A 23,425-nucleotide genomic window follows, 5' to 3' on the forward strand; every position below is an offset into this window, starting at 1 on the left:
ATAACATCATCCCCACACCCCAATCTACCCCTGCTGCATCCCCCACAGCTCTCCCACGAAGCCTCGCTACTTCCAAACCCCAACCCTATAATCAGCACTCCCCATATCAGCCCCATCCAGCCTTTCCCCCACACTCCCCCAAACTACCCGCTGCATCCCCCACAGCTTCTCCACCTAGACAGACCTACTCAAACCCACACCTATATCAGCACGCTCCACCATCCCCCATATTCCGCCCCCCCTATCCATCCCCTCACACCAGTCCCCCAAATTACCCTGCTGCCAATCCCCACACTTCTCCACCAAACACCCTACTTCCAAACCCACACGCCCTATTCCAGCACCTCCCATCACCCAATCCAGCCCCCATCCGCCTTCACCCACCCAAATTACCTGCTGCAATCCCCCACATGCTTCTCCCACCAGAGCCCTACTCAACCCCACACCCTAGAATCCAGCACCTCCCCCATCCCCATATCCAGCCCCCCATCCATCCCCTCCCCCCACCCCCAACTATCCGCTGCACCCACCAGATTCTCCCAACCAGAACTACTTCCAAAAGCCCCACACCCCTAAATCAGCACTCCCAGACCAGGCCCCATCCCGCCCGTCCCTCCAACCATCCCCTCCCAAATCTATACCCTGTGCATCCCACAGCGTCCCCCACACTAGACCCTACTCCATACCCATCGCACGTATCCAGAACCCACCCCATATCAGCACCTCCCCCTCCCATCATCTAGCCCCAACAATCCTCCATTAACACCACATCTCCCATGTCCATACCCTCCCCCCCCCATATCCCAAATCCATCCCACAATTCCCAGCCTTCTCAGCCCCTCCTGCGCCCCGCACCACATACAGAAGCTCTGGTGCTTGGATGGCGCGACGAAGACCAGCAACAAACGCCCGTTAATATACTCCCGCCGCCCTTGCCACGCCTCTCACGCGTTAGCCACGCCCGCACTCGCTGGCTGCGCATCGTGTGTCTCCCTGCCCCACCTTCCGACCAGAGCTGCGCATTTAGTAACCGCAACGCGCGTGCAGGTTAGTACCTGTGGATGGAAAGCGGGCGGGAGGGGCGGGAGACAAAGCTTGTGGCCGTAGCGAGGTGCATGGCGCGTCGCGAGGTCGCCTGGCGGTTACACGCGCGCGCACGCGCTCCTTCAGGCTCCACCCGCCCTCCTCTCGTTTCGTGCGCATTTGCCAATCCTTCTCCTGAGTTCCTCGACCATCACTGCTGCGAGGCGCTCTGGAGGTAGTGGTCTGATGCTACATGCCTGTGTGACCTGAGCCTGCAATGCAACCCCTGGTGGGGAAGGCAGAACCAGGACTCTGTGTTTCTGACTCCTTGACTCCCGGGTAGGCACACGAGAGGGATGGATTTAAAAAGTAGATTAGTACGGAAGTGCAGGATGTGAAGATCGGCGCACACAACGATGAGAGGAAGAGAATAAGACGGACTTTGCGCTTGGAAAAGAGAAGCTAAGGGGAGTTGTGTTTGAGGTCTATAAATCATGACTGGTGAGAGAAAGTGATAAGGAAGTGTTGTTACTGTCTTACATAACAAAAGAACTAAGGTTACCCAATGAATTAACAAACAGCAGGTTAAAACAAACAAAGGAAGTTATTTCCTCACACAAACACTCAGTCGACCTGTGAACTCCTCGCAGAGATGTTGTGAAGGCAAACTATATACAGGTAAAAAAAGAACACGTCAATTCATAGGAGGACAGGTCCGCATATATAGCCAGTAGGATAGGATGGTGTCTTCTATCCTCTGTCGCAGAAGCGGAGGGTAGGTTGGACACTTTGATGATTTCCGTTCGGCATTCCTCGGGCACCTGACTAAGCCACGTCCGATTGGACAGAACTGGTTTAGATGGACCTTTGCGAACCAGTCAGGTAGTTCTTATGCATAGAGTAGATGGGATACATTTAGATGGTGTACAGGTAAGATAGATTAAGATTGGCGTAAGTACATGGAGATCGATAAGATTAATGATGATGGGTTGTGTATGGGTCATAGATAAATGGGATGACAGGTAAATAGAGAGTAGGGGACAGATACTAAACAGATAGATGGTGGTAATGTTGGGGTGCTAGACAGATAGGCGTGCTGTTAGGAACGATAAACTAATGAGGTTGTTAGGGGTATGGATAGGACAGATTGAGGGGTGTGGTAGTGAGGAATAGACAGATGAGGGTTGTGTATGAGGTTGGATGACTATATGGGAGGATGTATAGACCAGATGTAGGCCTGTGTGTATGGAAGGAGGAAGACAGAAAGGGAGGTATGGGGGATGAAACAATGAGGGAGGGTAATTGGGAGATACAATGAGGCAATGGTGTATGGAGACAGACAGATGAGGAGGATGTTATGGGGATGGGTAGAAACAATTAAGGTGTATGAATCGAGGAAGATAGATAGATGAGGATTAAGGGGGATGGATCGACAGATGAGCAATGTGTGTGGGGATAGATAGACAGTTGAGGGGTGAATAAGTGATAGACAGAAAGTGGGGGTGTAATGGAGGAGGAAGACAATGGTGAGTTGAGGGGATGGACAGATGAGGGGGATGGCTAGGGAATGATAGGGTGTAGCATGGGAAGGATGCGGGGTGTATGCTGAGGAAGGGCAGCTGGGCCCTTGTACTGGGTCACCGCGCCGCTGGCCCCTATATCCAAGCGGAATTACTCGGAGGCATCCCACCCCAACCGGTCAGGGGGCTGCAGCCACAAGCCGCAGCCCCATATGAATGAGCCGAGAGAATGAGCCAGCCATATTGAAGCTGTGAAATAATGCTAGTGACAGTGGGCGGGGGGGGGGGGGAGCAACTGATCTCTCGCCAACCGGGCTGATGCTTTAAAAGGCAAGCCTGGAGAGAATCCGTGCCATGGCATCCGGGCCAGCATCACACAGCATTGGCATCAAAACGTCCGCCAGCCCCTCACTCCTGCCACCCCATCCAGCCCCTAAATGGGGGGTTAAACCTCTATGCATATAAACATATTCACAACACACAAAACTTAACACCAGAGAAAGGGTGGTAAGTCATTAGGAGCAGAAGGAAATTGTTGATAGTTAGGGGGAAAAGTAATGGGAAGAAAGCAAGGAAACTAAAGAGAATGAGGAATTGATCATCGACAGTCAGACTGCCCTGACTCGCACAATCAACCCAACCTGCCTGGTGGTTACCAGCTAGGCAGACTATTGCACAGAAGAGGGCCAGGACATGGAGCCAGTACCCGTTGCTTCGGTTTGAGCATGATGAGGGGAACAGAATGAAAAAAAACAAGCCCCAGATTGTACATTAGGAGCCATGATCTCTGAGTTCTTATGTCTGGAGGGGAGCAGGTGCAGTGGTTTAGATTAACGGGAATTAGGATCCTGGTTTCTACTCCCCAGCTCTGGAGGGAAGGTGATTTGAGGTTTTTCGAGGAAGATGCCTTGCGAGTCAGAACTCCTGGGTCGGAGTAACTATCCCCTTGTCAACTGTTTGACTGCAAGACATATATTACCAACAATCACCCATGACCCATAAGTTCCCAATCCTTTGAATGATTGTTAGAGGTTCGGGGAAAACCGCATTCTTCAATACTTGTGGTGTTTTGGGTTGCAGCACTGTCCTGGCACATACAGGCCCCGATCTCAGCTGGCAGTGGATCGTCTCTCGCTGTGTCTGGCAGCACCCGGCACAATGGGCCCTGACCAGCTGAACAGCCTGGCACAAACCATTATGATTCTACAATACATTCATTCTCGAGTTAGGAAGAGCCCAACTGATACGTCAGGATGTTGGCAGGACGAAAATCGAGCCAATCAATGAGCAAAGCAGAGAAGGAACCAGCATCCAAATAAATAGACCGCACAGTAATGGACTGCCAGCATGACCAGGTATCTGTCTGTTCCTGGGAAGTATATCTCAGAGCAATGACCTTCCCACTCAGGCCCCATCCTTGGTCCGGATTTGGTTTAGGAAATGCAGAACCACTTCCCAGATCACCCCCCAGAGGTTGAAGACCCCCCCCCGCTTCTTCTGGCACTCAACATAGCCTTATGGAGGTGCCCGGGTTACTGTCCAGCTCATACACTGTTGCGTTTTGCAGCTTTGGCTGAGACAGCTGGGGCCAGGGGGGAGAAGCGACTAAAAATAAATCGTCGGCCTCACTGGAGAGAGAGATGAAGAGAGGGAGAGCAAGGGGCAGGCAAGAGAAAGCGCGAGAATGAGAGAGATGAAAGAAAAGAGAGAAGTTTTTTGGCATAGAATAGAGGGAGTGTTAAAGGATGATAGACAGATAGAGGGGGTATCTGGGGATATGATAGATAATGTGTAGTGGGATAGTTTTTTATGAGAAGTCAATGTGGGACTGGATCGCAAAAGCCTACAAAACAAGATATATCCAGTCTTCTGTCCCCTAATCACTAGGCTAGTTTACCCCTATAGAAAAGTTCAGTTTAAGGTTTGTTTCTCTTGACAATCGTTTTGGCTATTCTATAACCGATGTCTTTAGGGGCTACAACTTGTGTGAATCATGTTCTTGGTAGATCTTGCAGGTGTCGAAGTAGACTGACTGGTCTATAATCCCGGGCTGAGTTGTCCTGTGGCTGGACGGCCCACACCGGTGAGCCTCATCCAGTTGTTAGATGCTGATCGATCTTTTGGGTGGCTGTTGCTGGAAAGGATTCTCAGAAGCCTGGAACCAGGACTCCTGTTTATCCGGGCGCAGATTTAAGAGCTGGGGGGAGTGAATTAGTGGTTAGAGCAGATGAGCTGGAGTCGACTCGTTGTGTCCAGCTCTGGAAGAAGTGGGTCCTAGTGCAGGGCAATTGGCAAGCCTTTCAGAAGTGGTGGCAGTTTCATTTTTCACATCTGATTTAGGTTCTGCGTCGCATAAAAACATTATTAAGTTAGAAGTCTTCATGTCTATAAAAGAAATACAACATTGTGTATTAATTAAATAAAGTGTTTTAAAATGTAAGAAGCATTCATTTAAATTAATTAAATGCAGAGCCCGGCTGGGCAGGACCCAGGCAAGTGAGTGCCACTGAAAACACTTCGTCTGCTTCGCACATGCAAGGTTCCTACCCTGATCCTAAGTGGTAGACGAAGGGGGAGGGTGGAGCAGGACTCAGGTTCAAGTTTTGTTTAGAAATATAGATGGACAGAGGAAGATCAATGGTCCTAGTGGGAAAGACACAGAAGGAGGTGATAACAAGAGAGCGAGATGAAGATAGAATACAGGGGTATGGGACGGATGATAGGTAAGGTGTTTGATGAGAATGTTGTGCATAATTTATATCACTGCACATGAATGTGTGTGCATCCCTGCTTCCCTTGCTGGAACGGAGAACTCTGCCTGTTGGGTGTGTTGGCTTTGTGTGTCGGTATTCTCTGTGTGTGCGTGTCACGCACCACATACCTCAGCTCCTCTTTGGCTAGAAGCACAACTATCCTGTGTGCCAATGCCGCACTGCTAAAAGCAGATGAGAGCCACCTCTCCTGCAGAGCAGAACTCTGCTGCAAGGTGGGAGCTCGGATATCAGGCATAAACTGTGTGTTTGCTGCTGCGATGTCCCAGCTCGTTGTGCAGTGAGTCACGCATGCGATGTGAGCGTACACACGTCCCGCTGGGCAGGCTGGGAATTCACAACTACACATCCTCAGGATCAGTGTGCGCTTTATGGCAGGCCAAGCTGTACAGTGCTGCAAAGCACAGGAAAAACACCACGGATCTGGAGAGGTGGAGCACTGAGATATGGGTCATATGCGCTTCGGTCCATCTCGTGCGTTGCCCCTCCAGTTAGATCTGTGCCAGTGTTGCTACATAGGCAGGTTCTAATGGATTCATAGGTAGGTCTCACGAGGGAATGGTGATCATCTACTTTGACGTCTGGTCCAGCCAGAGACTGCCTAATGAATTCTTGACCTGGAAGAGCTTTCCAGAAAAGCTGCTTTCCCTGCGGGCGCTGCGAGTCAAGCGACTGGCGATGGCATCGCCCAGTAGGCACGGCTTCCCTCGCTTTTTGGCGAGGCCGCTTGAACATGAGGAGAAAATGGGTTGATAGCAAAAACCCGTTAATCCGGGGGGCTGGATATGGGGGATGGGGGGAGGTGCTGGATATAGGGGGTGTGGGGTTTGGAAGTAGGGTGCTCCTGGTGGGGAGAAGCTGTGGGGGATGCAGCAGGGGATAGATTTGGGGTGAGGGTGGTTGGCTGGAGGGGTGGGATTGAGTGCAACCTGGGTAGCTATGAGTGAGTGATTGCCCATCACCACAGCCAAACACACTTACACAGAGTGGGCTGGGGAAGTGGGGGCGGGGGGCTGTGGTGAACAGCAGGGCTTTGGGGCTGGATTTGGAGCAGTGGATGGCTGCATGAGGTGGGGTTAGATGGGGGTGATGTGGAGAGGGGGGCCAAGAGGAGGTGAGAGGGGCAGCATGTGTAGGAGCTTGTGGGGGTAGTTAGTAGTGGCAGAACTGAGGGGGGCTGTGGGGCAGGGACTGCAGCTGTGGGGAGCTGGGGGTAGAGGATGCTGCAGATGGGGAGGAGGCTGGGGGACAGTGCAGGGAGTTGTGAGGAGGGGATGGAGGGTAGGATGGGAGTGGAACAGGCATCTAGGGTGAAGTGTAAATGGGAGAAGGCCCAGGGGTGTGTTGGGATCTATGGGGGGCGGGGGGGGGAGGTGGAGGTTCCCTATCTGGTCAGGAAGGGATGCAGCTCTGAGGTGGGAGCAATCCGGGTGCCCTGGGGTGGGGAGAGGAGTGCAGGGATCTGCTTGGGGAGCAGTTCCATGTGTTTGGGGCAGCTTGAGGGGGAGATGTCTGCAAAGGGGGGGTGGGATGGAGGGGAGGGTGATGGTGCAAAGGCACCACCAAGTCACAGCCTGCATCATGGATCTCTCTAGAAACATGGCAACAGCAGGGGAAACTCCAATCAGACTGTGCATCACCTCCCCTCCCCCTCCGGGCTGGGCCATAGGAGGCTTTACCTTCTAATCACCCCCTGCAAGAAATGAGTCCATCCTTCTGTGGGGGATGGGCAGCTGCATTCCTCTTCCCTTGGACCACCCATCGCCTCCCCGTGTGGGAGATCTTCAATGGGCAGAGTCTCCCTGCTGATCAGATCAAATGGGTTCTGTGCTGCTTAATTAAAATAGAATCCACTCAAAATAGACCAAACCCTGGGGCTGCAACTGCATCTCCTGTCTGAGGCCTTGTCCTTCCTGGCCTCTCATGTGCTGGGTTGGAGCTGGACCCCCATTCCCCCAGCCCAGAATACCTCCAGGGAATATGCCTTGCTGCTTGGCCCTCTGCTCTCCTTTCTGTGCCCTGCCCCCTCTGATATAGGAAGCGTTTTATTGCTAGCATGCTTGTCCTTCCAGTTGCACCGCTTAGACAGCGGGTGGTGAAAATCCCCTGACCCTGCAGGGATTTAAACTGCTTCCTTCCGAACTGTTGTACTTCTAGTGAGATTATATTGTCCCCCCTCCCTCCATGTGATCTAGGTGGGGGTAGCAGTTGCACAGCCAGGAGGTGGCATGCTCCCCACCGCAGAATTGTGCCTCTATCAGAACAGGCTGCAATATTGCCCAGCCTCTGCTGTATTGCACCACTACGGTGTCATATGCCCCTCCTCTCCGCAGAAGAGGCGGTCTCCCCCCTATTAGTTCATATGGCATCTAGCTTAAAATCAGCCACTGGTGGCAGGGTGAGAAGCAGCTGTCTGTAATCCTGTTCAAGGCTGATGGTTACAGTGCTGATCTGTTGCAACCTAGTGTAGACGGTGGGAGAGCTGAGTACTCTATCTACTAGGTCCTGCTACTTTGGGCAAGTCACTTCCCCTCTTTACCCCCCATATCACAGATGGGGAAACTGAGGCAGTTTCTGTAAAGCACTTTGAGATCTACACTTGTATTACCTAGCACTTTTCATCAGTACTTCAGGCCCCAGAGACCCACGTACATTTATAGCTCCTCTCCAGGGAGGCATTCATGCCTTACCAGCATCTGCAGCCAGCAAGCTGTTCTCTCTTCTGCCTCCTCCTTTCAGAAGAAAAAGGGGTATGCATACAGAGCATATTTGTGACCCTCGGCCATGGTGCTGAGTGAGTATCTAAACTGAGCAGACTTCCTGTCTTTGATTGCTGGAAATCTGCCAGAGGTGAAACTGGATGCATCCTCTGGCATGGGAAAGCAGACACCCGCTTTTGTGCTTGAGGAAACCTAGTGAGGTGGGTGCCAGTTGTCTTACAGAGGCAACACGGTATAGTGGTGGAAGCAGAGGGAGTTGGGTGGCTTGCATTCTATTCTGCTACTGACTCTTCCAAGGTCACTTAATCTCCCCAGCTCTCCACATTCATAATGATGCTTGTGAAGTCCCTGAGGTTTGACGCCGGGTATCCGTGCCTGAGCGAAGATGGCAGTATCTGTGGCGTGTACCTAATGCATTCTCATCTGGTTTTGGCGTTCTGCGTCCTGACCTCTCAATGTCACTGCAGTAGAATGCCTGCAGTGGGGTGGAAGAGGCCACATCTCTCTCTCTCTGCCACCCACAGCCAGTACAGACTGGCCAGCTTATCTTGAATCGATATCCGGAGGAGTCGAGACTGTCGAGTGCTGAAGCAACAGGATGACTCAATCGTATGCCATTAGTTCTGTTAAAACCTTAGCTGGGCTGCTGCAGATGATCTACCTTTAAGATCCTTTGTATTCTTCTGTGTGTAGGCCCTAAAGCTACATATTCCCCATGCAGTTGGGGGCAACTGGGAAAGGGGCCGTGGTGATGGACTCCTAGCACAAAGCGGTCCTACTCCATGAGAAGGAGTCCTAGTTGCTGTGGTAATTCACGCTCTGATTATTTATCAGACATTTGTAAGGATATAGACGGGTCTCAGAGTTGTGCCAAAATGGAGACCCGCCATTTATGTGGCAAGCGTAGCTTTGCAGTGATGCTGCGGAAATGAGCGATCTAGTCCTCTTGCCTCTAGAACAGCACGTCCTCTGCACCTTCTCTCCCTTGGGTAGCACAGTCATATTAGGTGGGCCTTCCTGCCGCACTTAGCCCATGTCTATACTAGAGTTGTGCTGCTGTAAGTTCCCTACTGGCGCAGCTGCGCCCCTGTAAGATCACTTGTGTAGCTGCTTTATGCTGACAGGAGAGCACTCTCCTGTTGACATGATAAAACCACTTAAAAGAGAAGCTCTCCCACTAACCTAGCAGTGTGCACCCAAGTTTCACTGGCATGAGTACTCGTGTTGCTCAGAAAGGTGGTTTTTTCACACCCCTGAGCAACATACGTTTTGCCAAATAAGTGATCGTGTAGCCATGGTCTTAGATTTCAGGACTAGTAGCTGTGGAGTGAGAGCTGGCCATGGTCCCTCTGCTAGGCATGGAAGTGATGCTTCCACCAAATGCAAGCGGGGTGTTGGGAGCTGATCCTCACATGGTGCTCTGCTGCAGAGTCCATCTTGCAGAGCTGGCCATCTTGAAGCAAAATGCCATCTGCTGCCTCTATTTCAATTTACAACCTCCTGGATTCTGACTGGGGGTAGGGGGAATGAATTGTACAATAAATCCTTGCCCAGCTCTTCAATCAAAGGTCTGCAGTGCTGAGTGCACCCTCACAGGTGGCTTAATTCTTTGGTGGTGGCTGGATATTAGCACTCCATCAGGGCTCAGGCCAAACCCTGTGTCTGCCTGCATTGATCTGCTGCGTCTGTAGTTAGCTGTCTTCCTTGTTTGGCTTGCCTGTGAGATTTCTGGGTATTTCTTTGCTCTGTAGACCCCGGTCCCTGTGATTTTTTTTTTTTTTTTTTTTTTTTTTTTTGTGGGGCAGAGGGTTGGCAGCATGTAAGACCTAGACACTGCCTTTAGTGGTTTGGGTAGGCACTGGGGGTCAGGACATCTGGACTGGGGGGTAGGGATAGCTCAGTGGTTTGAGCATTGGCCTGCTAAACCCAGGGTTGTGAGTTCAGTCCTTGAGGGGGCCATTTAGGGATCTGGGGTAAAAATCTGGGGATTGGCCTTGCTTTGAGCAGGGGGTTGGACTAGATGACCTCCTGAGGTCACTTTGAAATCCTGCTGTTCTGTGACTGTATTCAGTTAGTGCTAGTGATTTCTGCCTTAGTTTCTTGGTATGTGACTTAACTGATATCTGGGGAGAGTCCAAGACTGTCTAGCGCTGAAGCAATAGGATGACTCGGTCATATGCTGTTAGCTCTGTTAAAACCTAGAGTCCAGTTAAAATGGGGCATTCTCCCACTCTTGTACAGATAGGGAAACTGAAGCACAGACATGGTGTGACCTTGGACAAGGTCATGCCAACTGGTACCAGAACCTGGGAACCCTGATTTCCAATCCAGTGCACTAACCCTTGTCACACTGCTTCTGTATCTGAGGGAGGCCTGGATAAAAGAGGCTGTCAAACTAAAGGTTGGGGATGTGAGCTACTCAAATTGCTTGCCAAAAGCACGGGTCCCTGAAATGAAGTGGCCTTTGATGCATGAATCACTTGCTCTTCTGTTTTTTTGTTTGAGGGGCAGACTCCAGAGGGATTTGGTGCTCAAAAGGCTCAGGCTCAGTGTAAACACAAAGCAGAGTGGCATGAGGCCCCACTAGGGTAGAAGAGAGCAGATTCACCTTTGCCATTTGACCTTGTAACTGATGTTGTGGAGCAGGGCCTCTGGGAATCTTTTGGTTGATGCTATATTCTGCTGGTTCAGAGATGCAAGATGATGGCTGGCAGCATCATACCAGGATTTATAGCTGATGGAAGCAGGGGGCTGCGTAAATGGGCCTAGCAAAGTACTTATGCTATCAGGGGATTGGTGTGTTGTGTATTTCCACTACTTCAGTAGGCCACATTCTGATACACCTGCCTAATGAATGACCTGGCTGCTGGGCTTTAGCTTCCACTTGTATTGCTCTGGGTTATGAAAACGCATGCACCTAGCACAATTGACATGGCGGCATCTGAATCTGCAGGGAGCCTGAAACAATAGCAGGGTGGTGCAGGGGTAATGTCCCATGCATCTGTGTTGCATTAACTCTGACACCTGCTCTGGAAAGGTCCTAGCTGGCTCATCCAGTCAGAGTGCTGGAAGGGAGTGGGGACTCATTGCTGCTACCCCATCATGGATTGGGTTGGGGTCTGCAGAAAGGCCCTCATTGTTCCCCACAGAATCCTCTGCTCAGTTGGGTGGGGGGGGGGTGAGACCTCCCTCAAGGATGCCCCCAACCTGCCTGAGGCTAGGGAACAGTGGGAAGGACTTGAGCCCTGAAGTGTCTTAGAGGTGAAATTGACTTGATTAGGGTCAATTACAGGTGTTCTAGATCTACTCCTGCACTCAACCCACAAGCCCTTTCCCTGCCTAGCCTCTGCTGGGCTGACTTTGCCCTGACAAAACAGGCCTCCCACCTTCTCTGGACGCTCCATCTGAATGTGCTTCATGCACATAAGCATGTGAGTAGCTGTTGCAGGAGATGGGAGGGGGGGGGCGGGGGCAAGTGCTGTGCAGGATCAGAGCTGGTGACCCCATGATGGGACTACACCAGTGTCAAAGGAACTGAAAGTAAAGATGACTTCTCTGGGTCCTTTCTCTAAGAGACCCATGCTAACTGTTAGAGCAACATAGAGCTTAGTATAGTCAATGATTATGTTAAAGATCAGTTTTAAAAAGTGTCTTGAACTCACTGTTTTCAGTATCTCCAGTCAGTAGCTAGGGCAGCCTGCAAAATGCTGCAGCGTTGTAACTCCCCGTTGAGCCAGGAGTCAGTTGGATCATCTGTTAGTGTCAAAGTTTTCAGGTAAGCTCTGATATAAGTGAATCTTAGGGGGAGCTTAAGTACACGTGGGCCTTACTCTGGCCTTATGAGACTGTATTTCTTGGGATTTGCTCTCCTTTACAGCTGTGTGTAGTGAGAAGCAAATTACTGCAGGCTTCCCTTTTTTAAACTAAGATTTGATCCTCCTTGGTAGGAGCAGATAGTGACCTCTGCACTTTAATCTCTGAAACAACTTGATCCCAGGGTAAATTTGCAGGGCTATTTGGTAGATGATTTTCTATGTATTCTGGTAGCATCTAAGCCCTTGAAACATGGGCCTCTGTCTCTGTTCCAATCTGGGTATGTCTACACAGCACTCAGAGGTGTGACTGTAGCACATACAGCATTGATAGGGCCCTACCAAATTCATGGTCCACTTTGGTCAGTTTCATAGTATAGGATTTAAGTCCTAAATTTAATGATTCCAGCTATTTAAATATGAAATTTCTCAGTTCTAATTGTAGGGATCCTGACCCAAAAAAGCTGTGGGGTGGTGTCACAAGGTTATTGTAGAGGGGATTGTGCTGCCCTTACTTCTGCGCTGCTGCCTACAGACCTGGGCCATCATCAGCAATCACCATTCTCCAGCTGCCCAGCTCTGAAGGCGGCAGCACTGAAGTAAGGGTGGCATGGTGTGGTATTGCCACCCTTACTTCGGTGTTGCCTTCAGACCCGGGCACCTGGCCAGCAGCCACCACTCTCTGGCTGCCTAACTCTGAAGGCAGCGCAAAAGTAAGGGTGTCAATACGACACACCCCTACAACTCCCTTTTGGGTCAGGACTCCCAATTCTAGACATGCTGGTCTTCCCCGTGAAATCCCTATTGTATAGGGTAAAAGCACACGACCTGATTTCACCAGGGGAGAGCAGATTTCATGGTCTATGACATGTTTTTCATGGCTGTGAATTTGGTAGGGCCCTAAGCATTGATCTAGCCAGCTGAAATAACAGCAGTGAAACCTCAGCATGAGCTGGGATCCTGTGTATGGACTTGAGTGGCTACTCTGTGCTGCGTCAGCTTTGCAGCTGCTGTTCATCATGCTAGCTAGATCAGGTAGGTCTGCGCATGCTGTGGTCACAGCTCTGATTGCAGTGTAGCCATACCCAAAGTAAAGCAAGCTTCTCCTTCTGTCCAATGCAATGGACTCCTCCACTGGGGCTTCGTTAAAAACTCTGGTGCCAGAGTCAGCATAGAATCCAGCTCATGCTTCCCTAGCTGTACCTGCAGGCTGACTAGTGTAACTTTACCTTACTGGGGAGGACTGATAGCCAGGACTGATAGACACAAAGGAGGCAGCATGTTGAATACAATGTCACTTTATAGTCCTGTGCCTCACTGTGGATTCATCAACAGGGGAAAACTGACAGGGAGCTGTTCTGCAGAAGCTATTCTGGATTATCTCTCTGAAGCCACTCTAGGATTGGCTCCCTGGGGGGACACTTCTGGGAATAGCTCCCAGGTTTTAAGTTCACACCCTAACTTATTCTGAAACCGCTACCCCTGTCTGGACAAGACTCCTGCTCAATACGCAGTCGCCCCTGGAAAGCAAATGGTGCAAGTGTGTGAGGCATAGGATAGATCAGATTGAATTTTGTTGAAATCAGGTCTTCAGGGCACACAGATTGCTGCTCTTGCGGTGTGTAGCACAATGGGGCCCTGTTTTTGGATCAGCCCAAGGCACTACTGTAAAACACTATTTGTGTAGCAGCCTTGTTAGTTGGGTGCCCTTGACTGGATCACTCGGATCTCAAAGGTTAGAGCAGAAATAGAGGGATTATGAGGTGCCCAATAGCAAATGGGAGAGACTGGAATGGGTGCTGCTGTTCACCTCCTCCCCTGTGCAAACAAGGGGAGTGATGGGCAGCACACTTAGAACTGATCAGATGGTTTTGTTCCATGCTTCTGGTCTGCAGAACTCAGTGCCACAAGAGGTCACTTTGACCAAGAGCTGAGAGGGATTCAGGAAGGGCACAGAATAGCCGGAGTTCAGAGGGTTTCTTAAAATAGGGTTTTGGAAGAGATGTAACCCTCAGACTTCGGGGCATAAGCCTCAACCTCTAAAGGAGGTCAGGAAGACACTTTGTACCATGGGCAGGCTATTCCATCACTGCTCTCGAGGGGGCCTTTCTTGCACCTTCCTCTAATGAAATTAGGACAGGCCGTGGTGGGAGCTGGGATAGTGGTCTGGATGGACCCACTGGACTGAGGTAGTTGGGCAAATCCCGTGTTCCTAGTTCCTGTAAAGGAGCTGTGGTTTTCCGTTGCAAAAAGGCCTGTCTGTTATCTTATACTGGCATCTGCCCCAGCCTCTGCTCTAATTCCTCCTCTTCCTTCCAGACTTGAGGTCTCCCAGTCCCGAAAACCATCCGTACCAGAGAAAGTTGAGGAACCGGCACCGGCTCCGGCTCCAGCAGAGAAACTAGTAGAACCAGTCATGTCTGAGCTCACTGTTGGGATTAACGGGTAAGGCCCCAAACTCCCTCTTGTGCTGCCCCCAGGGCAGGAGTTGTGGCTCTCTGCTGCTGTGACACAAGTGGGGCTGCCCAGCGCAGCAGGAGTAGAAAGTTCTGCTGCGTGGAGTAAGAAGTAGTGGCCATAAGAGGCAGCTTCAGTAAAATCAACCTTGCGGTGCTTCCACTCATTTTGCAAGTCACTCGGTGACTCCCTGCAGTGGCTGGGAATGCATCCTGCATTCAAAATAGCACCTGGCTCTTTGGCATCACCAGACCCACGCTAACTGGCAGCCATCTTAATTTCAAGGAATTGCCCGGCTCATTCACAGCAGTAGTGAGCCCAACAATGCAGTCCTTGCTTTCTTAGTCAGAGGTGACTTCAGGGGTCACCAGGCTGTCCTCCTGAAGCACTTAACTCTGCTGCAGCTGCCGAATTGATGTCAGGGGGAGTTAGGGCGGCTGCCTTGTGCTACTACCAGGTCAGTGCTAGGGGGCACCACTAGAATGCAAAGCTAAGGGAGTAGCTTAATGTCCTAGTGATTGACAGTTGTGGGGAAGCCCACTCTGACTGAGCTCCCATTGGCTGCGCTGCAAGTGAGGCGGGGCCTCTCAATGGCTAAGGAAGCTCAAAAGCCAGCATGGAAGAGACGTCCCTTCATGACTTGCTCCCTGGATGGGACTATGGCTACGGGAATCTATTTAAAGTGGGCTGTAGCCCACGAAAGCTTATGCTCAAATTTTAGTCTCTAAGGTGCCACAAGTACTCCTGTTCTTTTTGTGGTTACGGACTAACATGGCTGCTACTCTGAAACCTATTTAACTACTAACATTCCTGTTCCAGATTTGGCCGTATCGGACGTCTGGTCCTCCGAGCCTGCCTGGAGAAAGGACTCAAAGTGGTGGCCATCAATGACCCCTTCATTGACCTCAACTACATGGTAACTTGACCACCCTCAATCCAATGGCCAGACTATCCTGCCTATGACACTCTTCTGCACCTCTCAGAAGCTCAGACTCCCATAGTTAGTTCTCAGTGTCCCTGGACAATCTCCAGCCTCAACCCTATGTAGATAGTGATAGCTGGCCCATCCCACCACGCCGCAGGCACATCAGCGTGTGACAGGAGCTGAGGACTGAGGGGCCTTGTTCAGCCTGTATCTGGCTTCCCTGGAGTGCAGCCTGGAACTGGGGTACTGCTGAGCCCTCTGACATACTAATCTGGGTCCCCTCTCTCACTGCAGCTGTAACTAGCTGCAGATCTTTCCCAGTCCTGCACTCACACAAACATCTACACAGGTAGGAACACCCAGATTCAGTTACCTGAATGCTTCTCCTCAGCCACTCGTGAACTAACAATAGAGAGGGTCCAGCCAGCTTCCCCTAGCTCCGCACCCTAAGACCCCAGAGCTGTACTGTCTTGGCCTAGTCAAAAGCCTGACGGGTATAAATTTATTACCCAGTCTGCCCCTCTGTGTGGAGAGGACAATGCGCCATTTTTTGTTCATGAGCAGATTCACCAAACACTTCTAAAACAGCGTTTTGCTAGTTAAAAATATAAAGCAGATTTATTAACTACAGAAAGATTTTAAGTGATTTTAGTGAGCGTGCAGATTACCTATGAAATAAAACAAACGCAATCTAAGATTTATACACTAGATAGGATTTGAATCAAGGAGTGTCTCGCCCTGTTAGCTAGTACAAGCAGCTACAGTTTTTGCTTATACAGGCTCAAATTATTCTCTCCTGCTTGGGATCCCCTTCCCCAGTTCAATCTTTGTTCCTCTGGTGTTGTGTTATAGGGGAAGCCAGGCAAAGTGGTGATATCACTTCCCCACTTGTATAGCTTCTTCCAGTTTGCTAGAAAGATCTTTGCTTATGATGTGGGAGTCTTCCCCCCCCCCCCCCCCACTCCCAGCAAGCATCCTCCAGTGCCCCCTGGGAAGCCTCCATTGTAAACAATTCCTGAGATAGTCCCTGGGTGTGTGGATTTCCTTTAATGGCGCCATTAGCGTTGTCTAGCTTCTTCACTGTTGTATCTGAAAGCCTGTGTGTGTGCTTCCAACTTCACAGATGCCCATGCAATGACCACACATCCAATCCAACAGGGTATTAAATGATCAATCTTTTAAACTGATGCCTCACAAGGCAGACTTTGTACAAAACATGCCGTAAATATAGGGTGCACATTGTCACACAGCCATGGCTAACTTTCCTCTGAGCTGCCTCACCTGGGACTTGATCCTTGTGTTCCAGTCCAAGCCAGCTCCCATAGTTTAAAGCTGGCTGGGAGACTTGGGTTTTTCTCTTGGCCTTAAGTATACAGCAACTGCTGGCTGCGAAGGAGCTGTTGCGTTTCTGACACCCAGCTTTGTCTAGGACCCATCCTGCGGTCACTGGGTTTGATTGCCCAGTGCTAGGCACTGAGCTAAAGGCACCATACCTCTTAGCTTTAAGGAGCTTGGCTCTTCTTCCCTGTGCTGACACCAAATGAGGGTGCATCCTCCTCTGGATCTGCTTAGAGGATAGTCTTAATGCTCACTGCTCTGCTGCACAGCCAGAGGTTTGCTGCTGATCAGTCCCCTTCTTGAAGAGAACTGGTCACTGGCTTAACCTTTCGTGGTTGATGGAAGCGGAGTCGATCAGTTAGGGAGACTCCCCTGCTGAATGACAGCAGTTGCCTCGGGTAACTCCACAAAAGCTTGGGCTGCTAGGCTCACATGTTCTCACCTCTCAGGTGTACATGTTCAAGTATGACTCCACTCACGGTCGCTACAGCGGCGAGGTGAAGGCTGAAGATGGCAAGCTGGTGGTGGATGGCAATGAGATTTCAGTGTTCCAGTGGTGAGTAGAGGGAGCTGAATGGACCTATTCTCCATGACCCATCAATGGCTGTTAGCCAGCATGGATGGGGATGGTGTCCCTAGCTTCTGCTTTCCAGAAGCTGGGAATGGGCAGCAGGATGGGTCACTTGATTACCTGTTCTGTTCATTCCTGGCATTGGCCACTGTCAGAAGACAGGATACTGGGCTAGATGGACCTTTGGTCTGACCCAGTCTGGCTGTTCCTATGTAGCACAGGGTGCGGACTAGCACCTGGCACCTCATCACTGGCATAGTGCTTGGGATCTTGCAGCTAAGCAGGGCCAGTCTGCTCGACGCTGGGAAGGGAGACCTCTGAGCTGTGTGCATGGTGCTGCAGAATGTGAGGGTCCTTTGACAGTGGATCAGTGCTAATAGTTGCCAAATGGCTGGAGGGCTGTCTTCTGTTGGCTGGCTGGGAAAACTAAGCATTGAGTCCTGAGAGCCTTTCTGCACCATGGTGGCATCACTCCAGCATTCTGATGGTTAGGATAAAACTCCTTCCCTCAGTTTCAGCTGGCTGTAGTAAACTTCCTGTACATAGTCTAGGACAGGAAGCTAGCACTGGCATTAAATCAGCTGCCATGTGCCACTTCAGAGGTGGTAGAACTGCAGTGTACAGACAGCAACTCCTGTACACTGCATCATTCAGCAGTGTCTAGAGAAATAACTGCTTTCCCATATAGCATGTCCAAGTATGTGAGACTCATACCAGTCTAGCAGAGCCCAGATGTCCTAATCTGCCTCCTGCATCACTAACCCTGCCTGCTTCACTTCAAGATGTGAATCTGTAGTGTAAAGGAGACACCTCCCCTGACTCTGAAGCCCGTCAGGTTGAGCTGAGAGCATGGCTAGCTGGAAATGTCAGTCTGGTTTCATGCCAAATCAGAAGTGATTGGTCTCAATGCATGATGAATTTCTCTGGCCTGTTATACAGGCCAGACTGGATGAGAAGTCCCTGCTGAGAATACAGCTCAACTTAGGAGACGAGCCTAGCACCTAGAGGGTAAAATCCAGGGGTCTGGACCCCTGAAGGATCATGCTAGTGCAAATGAAGGGGTGGTGCATGGACCTGACAGAGCTATGCAGTGATTTCTAGGTACTTGGGTGGCAGACACCACAATGATAGGCTGCACACAAGTACTAATGGGCTTTTCTTCCCAGCCCCCTGTGAGCAAGGGGAAATAGGACAGATTTACAGTTGGGGGGGGGGGGGGGGAACCAAGTCACAGATCTAGTGCATGGCTGCTCAGGGGGCTGGTGGAGCTGGCTCTTGAACCTAGATCTCAAGAGTATCTGTCCAGTGCCTTGAAACCAAAGTCCAGCCTTTCTCCAGATTGCTGATGAGTCTCCACTCAGCTGTATCTCTAGGTCACCCTAGAAATGACAGATTGTCAAAGGAAGAGTTGGGTGCCAAGGGGCTGGTGTACCAGGGTCCTTGGAGGCTGGGGATCCCACACCACTCCCTCAAGCTGTATGGAATTGGGACTGAATCCTCATCTGGGCTTAAACATGTGCATTGATCTCCTGGAAATAGCTGGCCCTTGGCGCAGTAACCCTGGTCTGCTGTCTCTTACAGCATGAAGCCCAGTGAGATTCCCTGGGGTGACGCAGGAGCTCTTTACGTTGTCGAGTCCACCGGAGTCTTCCTCAGCATTGACAAAGCTTCGGTGAGTGTCTGAGCTACCTAGCTTGGTACAGGAACTGCAAGCCCATGTCTGATTGGCATTTGGGGCTCAGACACCTGCTTGTCCTCCTTGACTGGGAATTTGATGAGAACCTGTGGCTAACAAGCTGAGCCATTACAGGGCTAGGACAGCCTGGCTCTGCCTGGGCTGCCATTCTCCTGGGCAGCCTTCATCCAAGACCTTGGTGTGATGGAGTCTTCCATCAACACCTAGCTCTGCTAGTGCCTAACTCCTCCAGATGAGGTTGGCCTGACCTTCTGCATAGCAGGCTCCCCCATGATTAGCTTCCTCTTCCACAGGCCCATATACAAGGTGGAGCCAAGCGAGTGGTAGTGAGCGCCCCCTCCCCCGATGCTCCCATGTTCGTCATGGGTGTCAATGAGGACAAGTATGACCCATCCAGCATGACAATTGTCAGGTAAGACCTGCCTCCCCACATCATGTGTGGCAGGGAGTTGGACAATAGGATGGGGTGACTTTGAGTTGCTCTCCAGACTGGCTTGGAGTGATCTCCTGAGTCCGGCTTGTACATTGCCAAGGAGAGATGAGGGCATGGATCTGCCCTTTGGGATCAGAGGGATGTTTGAGAGCCTCCATTTTGGGGATATGTGCCTGAGGAAAGGGCACAAGATGAGAACTTAGCGACTCGTGCCATACGGTTGGGAAGCAAGAGGCCTATAGACAGCTTGTGCTGGAAGATTGTCCCCTCAAGAGCAGGGCAGGTGGGCTTCCACCTTGACATGTGAACAAAGACTATCCTAATCACATGGTTTCTATGGTATCCCTTACACCAGGGAGAAATGGAGGTGATGGTGGGAATAGGAACTCAACTAGGCAGGCTACTGGCACTCCTCCAGTAGCAGGTGTTTGCTAGACATCAGTCTGACTCCCTTCCCTCCCCATGTAGCAATGCCTCCTGCACCACCAACTGCCTGGCGCCTCTGGCCAAGGTGATCCATGACAACTTTGGCATTGTGGAAGGACTCATGGTAAGTCTTCTGTGTGCTGTTGACTCCCAGCCGCTCACCTGTGTGCAGGAACAGGTGACTGACTCTCTCTAGCATCTACCAGCTCATAACCATGCTTCTCTTCTCAACCTTCAGACCACGGTGCATGCCTACACTGCCACACAGAAAACTGTGGATGGTCCCTCTGCGAAGGCCTGGCGTGATGGAAGAGGTGCCCACCAGAACATCATCCCAGCATCCACTGGTGCTGCCAAAGCAGTTGGCAAGGTCATCCCAGAGCTGAACGGGTATGGGCCATGTCTCAGTGAGTGGGCAGAAGGAGAAGCCCTGGCCTAGCCCTCTTTGTAACAGTCCTGCCCCAGGTAGCTGGGTGACATCCCGCAGGCCAGATGGTGGCTGGGAGAGAAACTCTGGCTCCTAGAGGTGGCCATGGTGATGGGCAAACCACATCTGTTTAGAAGCTTGCACCATTCATGGGGGCTGACATGCTAGCAGTGTTGGCTAAGCAAAACCCCAGACACCACAGCTCTGTTGGGAGGGTCCAGGGGTCTCCCTTTGGGGGTCCAATTCCAGAACTGCAGACAGGTCTTCTAGAGCCATCATGAGTGTCTTGCTCACAGGCCATCCTTGCTGGTTCTTTCATTGGCTGAATTTCCCTCCTCCTCACAGGAAGCTCACTGGCATGGCGTTCCGTGTGCCTGTCTCTGATGTCTCCGTCGTGGACCTAACCTGCCGCCTCGCCAAGCCGGCAACCTATGCTGAAATCAAAGAGGCCATGAGGAAGGCTTCCGAGGGCCCCATGGCTGGGATCCTGGGGTACACAGAAGATGAGGTGAGCAGGGAATGGGAGCAGCCATCTTGAGTGCTAACAGCAAGGTTGGACTCAGGATGTGGAGGCCAAAGCAACATGGGTGACACACAGACCCCCTATGCCTTGCTAGGGGATGCTCTGATGCCAGAAGTGGGGGTGAGTTCTGCTTGCTGAGCTCATTACCCTCCCTCTGCAGATCTGTCAATACAGATTCACTTCCTGTCTCAACTGGTGCCCACATGCAGCACATCAGCAGTTGCCTAGTCTGAAGGGCACTGAAGATGAACCATGCTAATGAAGCAGTGTGGTGTTAGCAGGGCTGGCAGAACCTCCTTGGTAGAGAAAACACTGGCCGTAGATGACATCAAGCGTTGCTTCAGGTTGGGTCCCAGTGGTGGGGAGCACATGACAAATGCCAGCTCTCTATCCACAGAGCTATATAGGGCCTGCTCATGGGGGCAGCACGCTAGCATGCATTGGCCTGGCGTGTTGCTACCGATTCTTCCGGGCCTTCTGGGGACTCACCATTCAGTGCTTTAGCTGGTTGCATGAGGGATCAAGACGGAATTTTTAGATGTAATATGGGCTTTCTCATTTCCTCTGAAACATTAGCTGGGACCCGAGGTTGGTGGGCCAGAGAACCCCTTTTGAATGCCTGGCTGGTGTCTTCACATGCTCAGGGCCGAATTGATAAGTCAGGAATCTTCCCCTTCCCCAACCCCATCAAATCAGCAGGGACTTATTTTTCACCTTCTTCCCCAGCATGGGGCATAGATCATCTGGGCAGGTCTCATCAATCCAGTTCCCTGTCATGAATGGGACCTCAGGCATTGGTGGCATCTCAGTCTCTCCTGTTCTCTGCTGGTGGCATGTAACAGTTGAGTCTCCTGAGGACTGAAATGCTGTCGTCTGTCTGAAGTCTTTGGGTTGAGTGTGGGGGTAACAGTGACATTCTGTGACCTGTGTTATACCAACGGTAAGACTGATCTAATAGTCTCAGCCTTATTAAATTTTGATGTGCGGCATATGGTGCAATCAAATCTGCTTCTGGGGACCACTGGCCAGGGGAGGCCAGTCTCTACTGAACTGGCCTGTACACATTGTTCCTGCTCCTGCATCTCTCTAACTAAAGCCAAATGCTGCAGTAGCCAATCCTGACACATGCCCTCCTCACTTGCAGGTGGTCTCTTCTGATTTCATCGGCGACAGCCATTCCTCCATCTTCGATGCTGGAGCTGGGATCTCCCTCAATGATAACTTTGTGAAGCTCATCTCCTGGTAAGGCCTGGCAGAGGGATGTTGCATTTGGTCCAAAGCAGAGGGAGTGATCTGAAAACCAGCCTCTCTTGAGCATGCTGGACTCCTCCACCCCAGCCTTCTAGGAGTCCAGTGACCACTCTTCAGAGTGGGTCAAGAACCAGCAGGTTCCATCAACTGCATCTCACTTGCCTGGCATGAGGTGTCTGGGTTTCCCCTCGCTGTAGAGTACGTTTGGAGTGCCTTAGCCTAGTCCCATGCACAAAGGGCCCCCGTAACCCAGCTGAAGACCTTTGGGTGAACAACTGGCTAAATCTGAGGGTCCCAGTCCAGATCTAGTGAGGTCACTGGCCCTGAGGCTAAGCTCCGGGAGAAGAACTGGGGATATGCCAGAGATCACACAGGAAGACTGAGGACAGGAGTTCTGGGTTTGAGTCCCAGTCAGTGCCTTAAGCACAAGGTCCTCCACTACCTCTGCCTTCTTCCAACCATCCTTGTTTGGTCCAGAGGCCTATGGGCAGTGGCATGTGGCTGAGGCAATAGGGATGGGAAACCAGGAGCCCCCTAGAGGTCATGTGGAAACATCCAGTTGGGAGGGTCTCCTTTTGTGGTCAGGATTGTGAGGTGGCTGAGAGCTGAACTTCTCTCCTTTTCCTGTAGGTATGACAACGAATATGGCTACAGTAACCGGGTTGCAGACCTCCTGAGTCACATGTACACCAAGGAGAACTGAGCGCCTGTCCCACTTACATTCCAGGCCATCTGGAGAATCCACCTCACGCCCCTCTAGACATATTTGGCCACAAGATCCATCCTATCTTAATGCTTCAACCACATGGCCCCAAAGGCTGCGCCTCGTCTGTCCCCGTAAACCTTCGTGCGTGTCCGTGTGTGTGTTTGTGTGTGAATCCTGCTCTCACAGCAGCCTGCGTGCACCTAACCAGAAAACTGCACCAACGCCTCCCCGGGGAAGGCGCCTAGCCCTGGGTTAGTAGTGGTCTCTGGCGGTAGTGTCATTGAGATTTCATAAGTGTTGGAAATAAAAGCCACCTAAAGTTGCAGAAACATGGGTGAAATTGTCCAGATTCTTTATTCCCACCTGCTTCTCAAGCCTGGGCCCAAATGAGATCATGGCTTTAGTGCTAGACTATTTGTGTAGTCCAAGGACTGCAAACGTAGTGCAGTAGCACCTCATCTCTGACAGTGCGATAGTGCCAGGGGCTGCACATGTGATCCTGCTCCAAAGAGCTAAGCCTAAATACACAAGGAGGAGGGGAAACTGAAGCAAGGCCCAGACAGCACCTTAAGCACAAAGTAGGTCCTGAAGCAACTCTAACAGGGTCTTGATCTGCAAACCACATAGCTGCAGGGTTTTCATGGGGGCAACCTCTTTAATTGCTTGTTTCTCTGCTGAATGTTTGTCACCTGCCTATAGATAACCAATGGCCCGTGGACTGCCACTGAGCACCATCAGCACAAGGTTATCCCCAACCAGAGTTGGGATCTGTGACAGCTGCTGTCTGGCCTTTGTGCAAGGGAGCTTAGTCACTAGGGCCAAGGGT

General features: G+C 51.2%; 2 protein-coding genes across 3 annotated transcripts in view; both read left to right on the top strand.

The window, feature by feature from the left end:
- Nucleotides 1-22,928, top strand: part of LOC116833681 (glyceraldehyde-3-phosphate dehydrogenase 2) — a 23,639-nt gene extending 711 nt beyond the window's left edge. Inside the window, exons 1-11 of one of the 2 annotated variants that reach the window (XM_032795355.1) lie at nucleotides 11,724-11,809; nucleotides 14,166-14,291; nucleotides 15,123-15,219; nucleotides 17,016-17,122; nucleotides 18,719-18,809; nucleotides 19,127-19,245; nucleotides 19,735-19,816; nucleotides 19,931-20,082; nucleotides 20,465-20,627; nucleotides 21,787-21,884; nucleotides 22,524-22,928. In XM_032795355.1, the coding sequence (XP_032651246.1) occupies nucleotides 11,739-11,809; nucleotides 14,166-14,291; nucleotides 15,123-15,219; nucleotides 17,016-17,122; nucleotides 18,719-18,809; nucleotides 19,127-19,245; nucleotides 19,735-19,816; nucleotides 19,931-20,082; nucleotides 20,465-20,627; nucleotides 21,787-21,884; nucleotides 22,524-22,596 (1,179 nt within the window). In that variant the 5' untranslated portion in view covers nucleotides 11,724-11,738 and the 3' untranslated portion in view covers nucleotides 22,597-22,928. Of the gene's footprint in view, nucleotides 1-11,723; nucleotides 11,810-14,165; nucleotides 14,292-15,122; nucleotides 15,220-17,015; nucleotides 17,123-18,718; nucleotides 18,810-19,126; nucleotides 19,246-19,734; nucleotides 19,817-19,930; nucleotides 20,083-20,464; nucleotides 20,628-21,786; nucleotides 21,885-22,523 lie in introns of those variants that run through there. The other variant, XM_032795356.2, reaches the window with a different exon arrangement.
- Nucleotides 1-23,425, top strand: part of LOC116833677 (B-cell receptor CD22) — a 231,375-nt gene that overhangs the window by 124,270 nt on the left and 83,680 nt on the right. The gene's annotated exons all lie outside the window — the stretch shown is intronic.

Source organism: Chelonoidis abingdonii, chromosome 11 (assembly GCF_003597395.2).
Source record: "Chelonoidis abingdonii isolate Lonesome George chromosome 11, CheloAbing_2.0, whole genome shotgun sequence".
NCBI lineage: Eukaryota > Metazoa > Chordata > Testudines > Testudinidae > Chelonoidis > Chelonoidis abingdonii.